General features: G+C 43.5%; 2 protein-coding genes across 2 annotated transcripts; both read left to right on the top strand.

The window, feature by feature from the left end:
* Nucleotides 1–148: 148 nt before the first annotated feature.
* Nucleotides 149–1,237, top strand: LOC306745732 (snRNA-activating protein complex subunit 1-like; the record flags this gene model as incomplete). Its single annotated transcript, XM_079228571.1, has 1 exon — nt 149–1,237. One exon carries the CDS (start codon nt 149–151, stop codon nt 1,235–1,237), a length of 1,089 nt encoding a protein of 362 aa, XP_079084697.1.
* Nucleotides 1,238–2,748: 1,511 nt separating this feature from the next.
* On the top strand, nt 2,749–7,033 carry arl9 (ADP-ribosylation factor-like 9). The gene is made up of 4 exons (XM_079228335.1): nt 2,749–3,081; nt 4,230–4,401; nt 4,485–4,660; nt 5,982–7,033. The coding sequence occupies exons 1-4, from the start codon at nt 2,836–2,838 to the stop codon at nt 6,156–6,158; spliced, it is 771 nt and encodes a 256-aa protein (XP_079084461.1). The 5' UTR covers nt 2,749–2,835; the 3' UTR covers nt 6,159–7,033.
* The last annotated feature ends 6,827 nt before the right edge of the window (nt 7,034–13,860 follow it).

Raw genomic sequence — 13,860 nt, 5'->3', positions numbered from 1 at the left:
TCTCTAGCTAGCTAACTCGATCTGGACATACCTTTTCCGATTATTCCAACGCCCCGTGAACGCACCCCTCAATTGCTTATAATTGAGTCGCGCCACTTGAGGTCACAGTTCAGGTCATTACCAACGAGCCGGTAGTTTTGGGGTCGGGATGCCGCGCTTTCCGCCCCTCTACTCGGACGCCTTCTTCCCGCCCCTGACGGAGGACGTGGAGGAGCTGCTGGCCCGCTTCCAGCAGGCCGACTCGGTCCGGTTCGAGGACTTCTCCGCCATCTGGAGGGCGATGGGCTTCTCGGACCTGTTCATGGGCATGCCGAACGTGGGAGAAATGAAACGCTTCTGCAGAGTGGCCCTGAACACCGCCGCCAAGTTCTTCCTGCCTCCGCACAGCTACCAGATCCGCGTGGGAGGCCTGTACCTGATGTTCGGCTTCTTCCACGCGCAGCTCGCGAGTCCCCGCGTGAAGGTCCGACTGGCTCTGAAGGACTGGGCCGTGGTCCAGATGTTCCTGCGGGACTCCGCGGACGCCGGGCACCTAGACGTGGTCTACGTCTTCCACAAGCTCGTCGCCGCCCAGGCCGTGCACTACGCCGCCATGCCGCACTTCCTGTTCTTCAAGAAGCAGAGGAAGAAGAAGATGGAGTCCGTGTGCGCCGGGTTCCTCGGGAGGACCACGGCCGTGCAGGAGTTCTCCTCCGCGGAAGTCCTGGAGGAGGTGGCCAACGTGCAGACCCAGTACGAGAAGCTGAAGGAGGCCACGGCGAAGGTCAACCGAGAGGTCACCGTCACGCACCCGGACTTGTGCGTGCGCATCAACGACTGCGTGTCCGAGTTCCTCGCGTGGCAGCAGAGGACCTTCTCGCAGGGCAACGAGGCCGAAGCGGACGCCGAGGAGGAGAAGCCGAGCGAGGCGGAGTACTGCAGCGGCAGGGCCCGGCTCCTGTCCGCCATCAAGCAGAAGAGCTACGGCAACTTCCGGGACGCCTCCAAGTCCGAGGCGGCGGCGGACTCCTCCAGCTCCGGGGCCGAGCAGACCCGGGAGGCCTCGGCGACCCTGCAGCGGCAGAGACCCCCGTCGCTGAGGGCTCGGACCCGGAAGAGCCTCGGGGTGGCGTGGGAGGAACGCACGCTCCAGACCTGGCTGCTGAGTGTCCCCGAGACGCAGGAGACGTCGCCGAGGAGGCCGGGGAGGAGGCCGGGAAGGAAGTACCACCAGCCGGCTGCGTCCTCCCGCGCGTGACGCGGAGGCCCGGACTCTAAAGATGCAGAAAGAAGTTGTGTTTTCTATTTGTGCTCATCCACGAGCCTTTTACGTTTCATAAACACTTGGATTTGAGTTGGTTCTCACTCGTCACGCATCAGTTATTTATCTATTTTGTTCATAAATGTATTTAATAATTGCTGGTTTGTGTAATAAAAGATCTGTTTTAATGCGACTCAACTGGTATTTACAAGGATCCAAGGATGTTTTTGGTCGACCTACATTATTTTTGTCACTATATTTATGATTTACTTACTCAATTTCACATACAATTCATGGCTGTATCGTTTTAGAAACCAGTGTATTCAGGGTATCTCTTCTCGTACTTAGGTCAAACAAAATCAGAGTACTTCTTCCATTACTATAAGTTGTTTAGGAAGTATTCCAAGCAAGAAGAAGATACAGGTAATGAGGTACTATCAGCAAAATGCATTTAAAGTACTCTAATCAAAGAAGGGCTTGTTCTATTTTATCCATCATAGCCCAACATGATTTGAGTCTGCAAACCTCACTTTCTTAAAAGTCAGCTTGTTCTTGCCAGTTCGTGACCATAGGTGAGGGTTGGAACGTAGACCGACCAGTAAATGGAGAGCTTCGCCTTCCGGCTCAGCTCCTCTTCACCAAGACGGACCGGTACAGCGCCTGTTTTATTGCTGCAGCCGCACCGATCCGTCTGTCGATCTCCCGCTCCACCCTACCCTCACTCGTGAACAAGACCCCGAGATACTTGAACTCCTTCGCTTGGGGTAGGCCGTTTGTCCCCACCTGGAGGGAGCAATCCACCGGTTTCCGGCAGAGCACCATGGCCTCAGATTTGGAGGCGCTAACTCTCATCCCTGCCGCTTCACACTCGGCTGCAAAACGCCCCAGTGAATGCTGGAGGTCACAATCCGAGGAGGCAAACAGGACCACATCATCCGCGAACAGCAGAGAGGCGATCCCGAGACTCCCGAACCGGATCCTCTCCGCCCCCTGGCTGCGCCTAGATATCCTGTCCATGAAGGTCACGAACAGGACCGGTGATAAAGGGCAGCCCTGGCGGAGGCCAACACCCACCGGGAACGTGTCTGACTTATTACCGAGGATACGAACACAGCTTTTTGAGAACAGCTTTGGGTTGAATGTTACAATTTGTCTTAACAGAGATATTTATTTTCTTTCTTTATTTCTTTTTCTTTTTTGATATTAATGAATGATACTTTATTTATAATTGAGTAATACCTATATTTTAGGTTACTTAAGTACAGCACATGTGTAGATGTACTTAGTCACTTGGTTATAATTGATTTATTCGTCCATTTTAATTACAATAAGGCAAAAGTTGTATTCCTGTGTCAGGACAGTTGTAGGAACAATGGCGCCCTCAAGCGGTAGGATTGTGACACTGCATCAACAACACAAAGCGGCGCACTTCTACCCGGAAGTCGCATTTGAAGGAGTTCCTCGCTTCCTGTCTGTTGGTTAATCCACTTGTTGAGGAGGACGAAGAGGTGAACACACAACAAACCGCCACTAAAAGTGTAACAATGGCGGACACGGACGACTAAAAAAAAAAAAAAAACGGCGGTTTGAGCACCATGTTCGGGTGGAGAGAAGCCGCAGTCGTCGGCGCCTCCGCGGCTCTTGCGGGGGGAGTCGCGTATTTCGTCTGGAACTACACCTCCTCCTCCACCTCCTTCTCATCCTCCACCTCCTTCTCCTCCTCCACCTCCTCCTCCTCTGCGGGGAAGAAGCCTCAAAGAGACGTTAAAAGTGAACAACCCGTCGTGGTTGCCGCTGCTGCTGCGCCGGTTGTTGCTGCTGAACCCAAGAAAAAGTCGGAGGTAAAAAAATAAAAACAGCCGTTGGTGTCGTAATAATTACTTTAAACATAAGCTTTTAATTGATTTAACATCCAACTGTTCTTACGTAGACGAAGGGAAGATATAACTGAGCACATTTTCACTACGTTTTACTTAAATAAACATTCAGAGTTTATAAACTACAAACAGCCGGATACCTTTTTATTTCTGTGGGTTACAACAGCTACAAGTTAAGGCAAGTTCTCTGCGGAGTTGCCGTGGTGGGTTCTGGGAAATGTAGTCACACGGACACATTATTTTTAAAGGCTATCAAATGTGATGATTATTCTTAGTACATTGAATATGTTCGGCTTCAAGTAATTAGAAGACGTCACTTGTCTTCTGGGGAGTTATGATGGACATTTCTGATCATTTTATAGTTTAAAAGACCAATCGATTAATCAGGAAAATCATTTGCAATTGTTCTTCTTTTGCAAAAAAAGATTACATTTACGTTGATATAACAAAAGAAAAGCATTACATCCTCTCGTAATAGTTGATATATACTTAATTTATTCTTTGTTGGGGTTTTCTTGTCATAGCAGAAGAAAACAAACATACCAGACTAATGTCAGCGAACAACATTCATTTAAAAACAATATGCCATTTGAAGCATAAACGTGTGCAGATTGCATGTGCATACTTTTGTTTTGCAACTATTTTTGCTTGATAATTGACTTCATTATTTATTTAAATCTGTGATGCTAGTTCAGTATGTTTTTGTTTGTTTCCTGTTATGTCGCCTCTCATGTGTGCATTGTTATTGCTTCTATTGTTTCCGTTTTTACCACGTTGAGTGCCTTGAGTACCTTAGTAGTGCTTTACAAATACAATGTATTATTTATTATAATTATTATTAAACGGTAAATAAATTCCCCCAAAATGTTGCAGTTAAATTTCTGTCTGTCTAATTGTTTCAGCTCCAGTCAATGCAGATTCTTCATGTTTCCTTTTTTTTTTTTAAATCAAATATTGCAGATTGTTTTAGTCTTTGCTTTATGTTATTAAAGACATTTCTTTGTTGATATCTCTAAATATAAAAAAGGGGGTTTCCTGACAAGACTGCTCAGTGTTATGTATCCGTGTGTCCGTCCTCAATCTGACGAGCACCGGTCTGTGTGCGCCTCCAGTCCGCGGGCTCTGCAGGGACCCAGGTTCTGGTTCTGGGTCTGGATGGCGCCGGTAAGACCAGCCTGCTGAACTGCTTCTCCACCGGCTGCCTGGACCCGGACGTGCAGCCGACGCAGGGCTTCAATGCCGTCTCCATCAACAGGGAGGACCTGCACATCGAGTTCCTAGAAAGTAGGTCTGGCCTCAAAAGAGACGCTTCAAGTCAGTCGTGAGCTCGATGTCACAGCCTGTCTGTCTGCCTGTCTGTCTGCCAGTTGGCGGTAAAGAGGAGCTGCGGCCGTACTGGCAGAAGTACATGTCCAGGGCCCTGCTGCTGGTGTTCGTGGTCGACTCCTCCAACCCGGCGCGGTTCCCCGTCGCTAAGAAGCATTTACACGAGCTGCTGGCCTCCGAGCCCCGCCTGCCTGTGATGGTGCTGGCCAACAAGCAGGTGATTCTGACAGGAAACACTCCACGCCGCTTTAAACAGAACCCGCCGGCCTCTTGTGCTCGGAGAATATGAAGTGGAAGTAGTTTATAACTATGGGTCATTTCCTTTCAGATCTAATCTGAAATTAGACATAAATTGCCTCATAAATTGATTTGAAGTCAGCGCATAAAGGAGGTTTTAAAGAACTTTTGTTTTGTAATTCAACATAATAATGTCTTGATTGTCTCTGAGTGACATCTTGAGGCGGTCTACTATCAATATGAAGTGGAAGTAGTTTATAACTATCGGTCATTTTCTTTCAAATCTAATCTGAAATTAGACGAAGCTTCAGAGACTAATGTTCACGTCGGCCGCGACGGACGGTTATTTTCATTATCGATTAAAGTGCAGATTATTATTTAGATTTAGTCACTTGGTCTGAAAATAAGGAAAAAACATCCAAAGTGACATCTTCAAATGTCTTGTTCTGTCCGATCAAAGCTCAATAACCCAAATATATATATATATATATATATATATATATATATATATATATATATATATATATATATATATATATATATATATATATATATATTCAGTTTGTTATTATAGGAGAAAAAAACACATACAGAAGCCGTAGCCAGTGAATACTCTGCATTTTTCCTTTTATAAAATAAATAAAATCACTCACAATAAATCGATCATCAACACATTTGCTGATTTTGATTTTAATTTTTGTATTTTCTTTCAATTGACGAATAACTTCATGGAATCCTCCTTTCAACACTACAGTTGAGAATAGATTTCACAGTTTCAGCTCAGAATCATCCAATGATCCAAATGTTGTCATGTTATTGAATCAGATTTTAAAAAGCATGATTGTGCTCCAAAATGTTCTTAAAATCAGAAAATGTAAGCTTTCTTTTCTCTGAGTTAATGTTTTTAATGCAGCTGTCATCTCAGTAAATTCAAGTTTTTGTTTTCGTGAAGTAACTTAAAAAAAAAAAAAATTAAAATTTTTAAAAAATTAAAAAAAAAAAATTAAATATCTATCCTTCCATCTATCATCTACCCTTTTAAAAATATTTAATCATGTGTCCATCAGATCTTTTAGCTACAGATTTATTGAACATAAATTCAACATCATAGTAAATCCATAGATTTCATTTTTGTTTGTTGGAATAAAAATAAAAAGAAGTCCAAGATTTAAAATTGGAAATAAAAGATAATTTAAATATTCCTAAAATACTTCGTCCCGTTCAGACGCTGAAAACATTAAAACCCCGAGCGAGTATCCTCTTGATGTTCATCTTAATAATAAAAGTAATGTTGTTTCCAGGACCTTCCGGGAAGCTGCGGCATCACCGACCTCCACGACGCCCTCGCTCTGTCCGAGGTGGGAGAGCGCCGCTTGTTCCTCATCGACACCCACGTGGGGCGCGGCGAGGCGGCGCTCGGCTCCGGCGTCCAGGACGCCCGCGACCTGATCGTCCACATGGTCTGTGACGGCAGATAGAAGCGTGGACGCTTTCGCCACGCCGGCTGAAACTCTTTATTTATTTCAGTGTTTTTTTGTTTTTTTCTGCTTTCGGTAGAGTTTTTAGAATTTGTTTTCCCATCGTTTACCAAAAGTAAATGAGGTACTTTGTTCATTTAAAGCCTGCAGCGTCTCCACCAAAGATTTACGCTCATCCAAGATGGCGGCGGTGAGCCACGAGTGTTTTCACGTGGGTTTATTCACTCAGGACGACGTCTGTGTGGCTGCAGCTTTCTCACCAGCAACGAGCTCCGTGTTCCTCCTCCACAGGAAGACCGAAAGACGAAGCGGACAAAGTGTAATACAAAGTCCAAACATCAGCCTCCCCTCTTCTTCTGGTGAAGATTAAAACGTAAAACATGTCTTCAGGTCAGCGATCATGATTTCTGGGTATCTTTAAACTGTTCCCTCTTTTGACCACACGGGGGCGCCAACGCGCAGACTTGACTATTTACAGCTTTAAGAAAGAGAAGAAGTTTCTCTTTTAATGTCTAAATAAAACGGTTGTTTAAAGAAGTGGATATTATGGGATGTTTGCTTTATTGTTGAATAATCGTATAGCTAGTCGCCGAACGTTAACACTACCAAATAACTTTTGTGTTTTTGTTGGATTAGCTTTAAAAACATTATTGCTCTCTTTTTTGGGGATTTCATTTTAACCGTGTTTAATTTGGTCAAATCTGTCTAATTAATCCCCGTCTCTTAACCTTGGGATGAAGGGGAACTCCATTGTTGTGTGCAAAACCTTCATGTTACATTAATCCAGGAATATAACAGTTTCCACTACACAGTATTCATCAACCGTCTGATTGTCTTGTATTCTGTGTTTTTTCACACTTGAATAAATCGTTTCCACTAAATCGATCTGGTGTGACTTTTTATTTGTCGCGACGACACTTTCACGGGTATAAAACCAACAACAACATTTAATCTGAGGATGCAGACGGACTCACGTGAGGTAAATAAATAAAGCTGCTCTCTTTCACGTCTGGAATCTGATCCCAAAAAGATCTCCACGTATCCGCTTCTTTAAGCGGACGTCTGGAGACGGAGCCGGACGGACGAGTGCAGACTCCGGTTTCAAGGAGTCCTCGGGTGGGATGTTGGTTGCTAAGGACTCCAGCTCCATAGCAACAGCAGGAGATCAGTGTGACGCCATCGGCGGGCAGCGAGGCCACACACACACACACACACACACACACACACACACCGCCTGCTGCACGTTGAGATGCTGTCCAGAAGACGAGGTGCGTTTACTAACTCTGCAACACGACCTTCAAAACATTCGTACGTTTGTATTTTCAGTTTTGTTTATTTCTCTTGTTGTTGTTGTTGCTGCAGATATTCAGCCCAGATTCGGTCCATCAAACAGGTGCAGTAACAACATTTTTATTAATGTCTACAAACATTTAATTTGTTGTAAGAAAGCAATGACTACTTTTAACAATAACACTTTTTTAACTTTAATTTGTTTGCTCATCTGTTTATCATTTTCACAATATATCACTTGTATAATACTCCAAACACTGCATATTTGCCCTTTATTGTTTAATTTTCTTAAATGAATAGGCTCTGCTGGTTTGTATTGAGTATTTTTCATACTTAATAATTTTATGTCTTCTATGTAACTTTACTGCTGCCACAAACTATCTGTCTGTCTATCTATTTAAACCAAAATAATGAGAGTTGGGAACCACATATTGCAATTTCTTTATAGATTTAGTATAGCTTTTTAGTGTTCTATCTATTTCATTCATATAATTGCTTCAAATTTATCTTATTTCTGTCTTCATTGTATTGAACCGCTGGTTTAAAGTATTTCTACGTAGCTTTTTAATGTCATCCCACTAATTTCCTTAATTTATGACCTCATTCAAATAGTTGTTGAGCTGCTTTTATGACCTCAGTCTCATGTTTTGTCTCATTTTCTCCTCTATTGTCTTGTATTCGCCCCATCCCCCTATTTAGTGTATATATATACGCAGCATTATAACAATCCATGAATGTTTTCTAACAACCTAAAATGACCACAGACCACAGATATTTGGTCTTTGTTTAGTAGTTATACTACTATTTAAATGTGATGAAAGACACAAAATATGTCTTCATAGAAGAAGTTGTAATTGTTAAAATTACTGCACATTAATAGACACTTAAAATGTCTGGTGATGCCTACATTGTAATGCGTTATAAAGAGTGTATTATATTATATATACTGCTCATAAATAATACATACAGGGTGTTAAAGCAAAGTGTTGCCTACATTTTTTTATACGTCACCATGTTAAAAACTTTCTTGAGGCCAAAAATGTGAACTTTTCTCCTTCAGTCAGCTTTAAAAAATGAGAAACTCTGAAGATAAACGTAAAACAGTTCAGTTGAGTCTCTGACTTTGACTCGTGGCCACAGAGAGGTTCAGAGTTTAGATTCAGTTTCTCTGCCAGAGAGAATAAAACCCCTCAAACACAGACGGGAAACCCACAGAGCCTCAGAGTTACTCTCATTCAGAGCCGGTGTGTGTGTCTGTGTGTGTGTGTGTGTGTTGTTTCTGGATTGTGTGTTTTTCTCGGCAGAGTCTTGGAGCTGGCGCAGCACAAAACCTCAAAGTCGGTCTGGGCTACGACTCCCTGGTGAGCAGCTGAGTCCTTCCACAGCTTTCCTCTCAACTCAAATCAGTTGCATGGAAGGAAACAAGAAGCTGTACGTTCATCATCATCATTATTATCATTCCTGGTTCCTCTCGGCCTGTAAACGTCTTCAGCGTTCACACAGAAAGTAGCTCTTTGCTCATCGGTCGGGTGTGAAACCGACTCCCAGGAATCCAGGAGCCTGTGCGGTCGGCGTTGGCTTCCTCTGTACCCGGCGTGATCAGAGACAGATGTCTGGCACGCTTTGTGCGGCCGAAGCAGAACAACAACGGGGAGCCGAACAAGTGGTCGCGTTTCGATTTTGAAAGTATTCTTTCATTTTGGTTTCGCCTGGAATCAATAGCGAGGCCTCTGCATCTCTCTCCTCGAGCAGCAGGAAGCTGAACTGGGGCGACCAGGAGCCCATGTGGCCGCCGGCCGCCGCGGCGCTGGGAGCCCGTCCAAGCGAGAGAACCCAACACCTGGCGGGCCACAAAGGAGACTTCTCGGCAAGGGAGGACCACCGCAGGTAACCGTCTGCACCCACGACTCCATTGATGATGCTTGAGAGGAGGGAGTTGTTTGTGTTCATCCATAAAATGGTTATTTCCAGGCATGGAAAAGTCCCTAAAAATCCCCAAAAGTGTTGTAAAAGTCATGTAAACGTGTTATATTCATGTGTTCATGTCGTTTATTTACGCTGAGTTTGAAATAATGAATATGCTTTTAAAAGAAATATAAGCAGGCATGCATACAGGCATCTATATAAATGTTTATTCTTTTAATCAAACTATTGTCTCATTCATTTGAGCCATTTAAGGTTTACTGTATGCTTTGTATTCTCATTGTTAGTTTAAATACTACATTCACTCACTTTTTACTGTTTACACCCAGATTTCACTAAATGTTTGTCATGGGAATTTGGTCATGAAATGTGTATGGATCCTGTCACAGGCCCTTTTTATGCTGCGTCGACATATTTGAGAACAATGTTTTGGAGCTGAAGGTAACGATGAAACTGCAAAGTGATGCTCGGGACGGACGCCAGCTGATCGGCCCCGACCGGATCAATTAGTGGACGAGAAGCTCCAGAGGCCTTTATTCTGTTGTTGTTGTTTGTCTCCTCCCCTCTGCCTCAGCTGTCAGATCTCCACACAGTGACATGCAGTGTAACTCAATCAGAAGCCCACACAGGAAGTGCAGCTCCCAGAACAAATAGCACTAATGTACTGTAATTGACGATCAGGAAAGAAAAAGAACTGCTGAATGTATATATAAATATATATTTATTTATTCTTCAAACCGGCTTGTTTTGTATCGATAATCTAGATTAAATTCTTAATCTAGATTATGACGACTGTACTGTATTATGACTTGTGATGACCTCACTGCTCCTGTGATCACATCAGTCTGCCCCCTCCTCCCTTTAGTGAGTTTATAATCTGATTATCTGGTTAAATATCTCACGGTGTCACGCGTCAGAGGATGGCGAGCAGCTGCTGCCGTCGCTCCATGTGACGCTGCAACCACCGAGCATCTTGTCCCTGGATTTAATCTGCAGATTAAATCATCTTTTAGTCTTTGAAACGGTTCCTTTATGGACCCGCCGGACGGCTTCAAGTGATCTGTTTTGTCCGATTGACGCCGCAAAACCCAAAGATGGTGATTATAAGATCGAGAAAAGTGGGGAAATCCTTGTGTTTCGGCGTTTCTGCTTGAAAAAAAGTCAAACAAATAGAATAATCGATCATTAAACGGTGTCAGTTTAATACGGAGGCCTCTCTAAGACCTTCATTAGTGAACAAGACCATCAGAGAGAAATAGTGTTTTTCTCAAGAGCTTTTCTTCTTGCAGGCTGACTGCAGTGACTCAAACGATGAAATGAGTCGATGTTGCTTTCGTTTGGGACCTTCATCGTACATTTAGGTTTTTAGTGACATTTGTTGACCATAAGAAATATAAAGAATAGGAGCCTTGTCTTTGATATTTGATGATTCGTTCCGTAAACCCTTGACATGACCTGTGATAATGTCAACGTTTGACCTTGGCCGTGTGTCACCCCGCTGTCTCCACGAAGTGAAAGACATTTAAATGTTTTTGTGGGTACAGACACTCATCCATTGTTCCTCCTCCTCCTTCCTTCTGCCTCAAGACATTCTTTTGTCCCATTAATGGATGTGGTAATGGCCTCTCCATTTTCCTGCAGGAAGGAGGAGGCGAGCTTCTCCAGGAAGACCCGACGTCCTTCCTCCGAGGCGTCCCGGTACGAGCGCATTGTCCGCTTGTCAACACCCAGAACCCGGAGCTGCAGCTCCCAGGAAGCCGGGTAAAGCTGCACCGAACACACTGGGCTCAGAGCAGCGCCCAGAAGCTGAGCTGCGTCTGCATAATGCAGTAGATATCGGTGACGAGGGGCCTTCCTCCTCCTGTGTGTGTGTGTGTGTGTGTGTGTGTGTGTGTGTGTGTGTGTGTGTGTAGCACACTTTCTCATCAGCTGTTGATTTGTCAGAAAGCACATATTCAGTGTCATTATTATCCAAGACGGTGGTTCCCAATCTTTGGGTAAAAAGCATGAAGAAATTTAAAAGGTTTTAAGAAAACAGCAATATTTATGTCACGCTAATTAATGTTAATATCAATTATTGGGACTTACTGATAAGTTTCAGCACAACAGGCCTCGATAAATATTATATCTGTGAAGGAAAAACTTTCTCACACTGAAGCTAAAAGTAGAAGTTGCTCATTTTAAGGGGTGACGATCACTGACTTAAGTTATTGATCTTGCTAATAATGCTAACTGTGAGGACGTTCTGCTCCTCTGTGGTTTACATAACCATATAATGTGTATATATATATATATATATATATATATATATATATATATATATATATATATAAAACAAACTGTAAATAGAGAATATTTTTGGACTGTTAATCACACAAAACGAGAAACCTGAAGGCATCACCAAGATGAGCATTTTTGTGGTAATCTGAAAAGAAAAGAAACCAAAGTCTAGAATGAAATCTCTGCAGAATATTGCATATCATATGGTCGAATATGAGAAGCAGCGGTCGCCGTGTGAGGAAGTCCGCGTTGGGTCGTCTGCTATTTCAGTGTCAGGCGGGACAGCGAGGAGACAATGGAGCTCATTGTCTGACGTCCAGCTCCCCCGGGACGCTCGCAGGCAGCCGGAAGTCTTTTTATAAACCCTGAACGCGGCGAAGAGAGATTTATTCAGCGTTTACGTTCTGGAGGCAATGCACAAAATGAATTTTCGCTTTTGTAATTTAGATTGCAGACATAACGGATTGATTATTTTTGTTTTTATGCCCTGCAGAAAACATTATGAATCACCAGCTGCTGAAACGTAATCCTCTCATCTCGTTGCTCCAAAAAAAAAACAGCACAACAAAAGCTTAATAAATTAATGAATTTCTGCTCAAATTAAACGCATGTGCCTACCGTGACAAAAATATTGGTGTAACGAAAGCTGATGGAACTATTTACTTGGTTGCTAATAATTTTTAAGTATTTATAAGACGAGTGTTCCCTTTCTGTATTTCATGGACTTTTCTTTATTATTCCGAATATGTTAAAGAACCAAAACAAAACAAGAATACCCGGAAAACATGTACAGCAAACTCATAATAATAATAAACATATTTAAGTATTTCATGTCCGAAATACTTCATTACGTTGTTTATTGAGAGACTGAGACTTGGAGGAGATGAGGCACAACACTTTCTTTTTAACCAATATTTGAGAAATTTCGTCAGATAATATTCTTTACTTAGAAAAGCATTTCATTTGTTGTTGTCTTGTTTTTCTTAAAACCAAAATCTGATGCGATGCTCTCACTTACAAATGTTCTAGAAACTGTTTTTAGTGGGAAAAAACCCCAAAGAAGTTCACAATAAAGACTCAATCCGGTGAGGAAAAAGTCATGATAACAATAGAAAGAAATGACTAATTTCAGAAGCATGAAGCTCATAACTAAACCTCTTGACTTTTCCTCAGTTCATTGTGCACTAAAGCGTCTCTGCGGCCTGCAGGCCTCCTCACACGCCTCTGTGTGATAAGAACTGTCCCGTCTGGCACGTGGACCGCAGCATCAGGACCGCCGTGCTCACGCCGCGGCTGCTGCGGCTCTCCATCCCCAAAAGCAACCACCCGGACTTCCAGAGCAACAGAGAGGTGAGATCCTGCAGCTCTTCCTCACCGAGGAAGCACATGAGATCCTGCAGCTCTTCCTCACCGAGGAAGCACATGAGATCCTGCAGCTCTTCCTCACTGAGGAAGCACATGAGATCCTGTAGCTCTTCCTCACTGAGGAAGCACATGAGATCCTGCAGCTCTTACTCACTGAGGAAGCACATGAGATCCTGCAGCTCTTCCTCACCGAGGAAGCACATGAGATCCTGCAGCTCTTCCTCACCGAGGAAGCACATCAGGCCGGTTATTATATCGGATTCACGGGATGTGATGTAGCTTTATTTTTAGGTATTTTATTCGCAGGATCAGCTGATTATTTGAAGCATATAAACTTCCACATTGTGTGATATCTGATATAAAATGACACAAACTGGTAGAGATTTTATCGCTTTCACTCACCTCTAAGTTGCTGTTGCTGCTGTTTATCCCACTGCTGTCACTTTATTCTCATTTTAGTCTCATATATCTCTTATTATTTAGTGTATTTATTCCATATTTTCCTTCTAGGGATCTTCATCGATGAACAATGACCGCTTGAAATGAAATGTAGTGGTGTTTTCTAATAATAAATCCAGACTGTCGGAGGTGCTTGAAGTCCGTTTGTGCTCCACAGAGCGTTGCGTCCGTCGTGTCCTTCGCTTCCAAGACGGCTCGAGTCTCTCAGCGGCTGGTCCAGCTGTCGCTGCCCCGACTGAAGCGGAGCAACATCTGCCACGAGCCGGGACGCCCAGTGGACCCGATCTGGACCGTAAGAGCTCCTTCTGATGAATCCACCTCAATAGTTAGTCAAGTTTAGTTCAAACGTTCACGAACAAGTCAGTACTTGTGGAGAAAACTCTAA

The sequence above is a fragment of the Taurulus bubalis genome (assembly GCF_910589615.1).
Source record: "Taurulus bubalis genome assembly, chromosome: 13".
Taxonomy (NCBI): Eukaryota; Metazoa; Chordata; class Actinopteri; order Perciformes; family Cottidae; genus Taurulus; species Taurulus bubalis.
This window is presented reverse-complemented; position numbering and strand designations above follow the sequence as displayed.

Coding starts and splice junctions, on each gene's coding strand:
- arl9 (XM_079228335.1), top strand. CDS start 2,836: ATGTTCGGGTGGAGAGAAGCCGCAGTCGTCGGCGCCTCCGCGGCTCTT. Junction 4,402..4,484: donor GCACATCGAGTTCCTAGAAA/GTAGGTCTGGCC, acceptor TCTGTCTGCCAG/TTGGCGGTAAAGAGGAGCTG. Junction 4,661..5,981: donor TGGTGCTGGCCAACAAGCAG/GTGATTCTGACA, acceptor TGTTGTTTCCAG/GACCTTCCGGGAAGCTGCGG.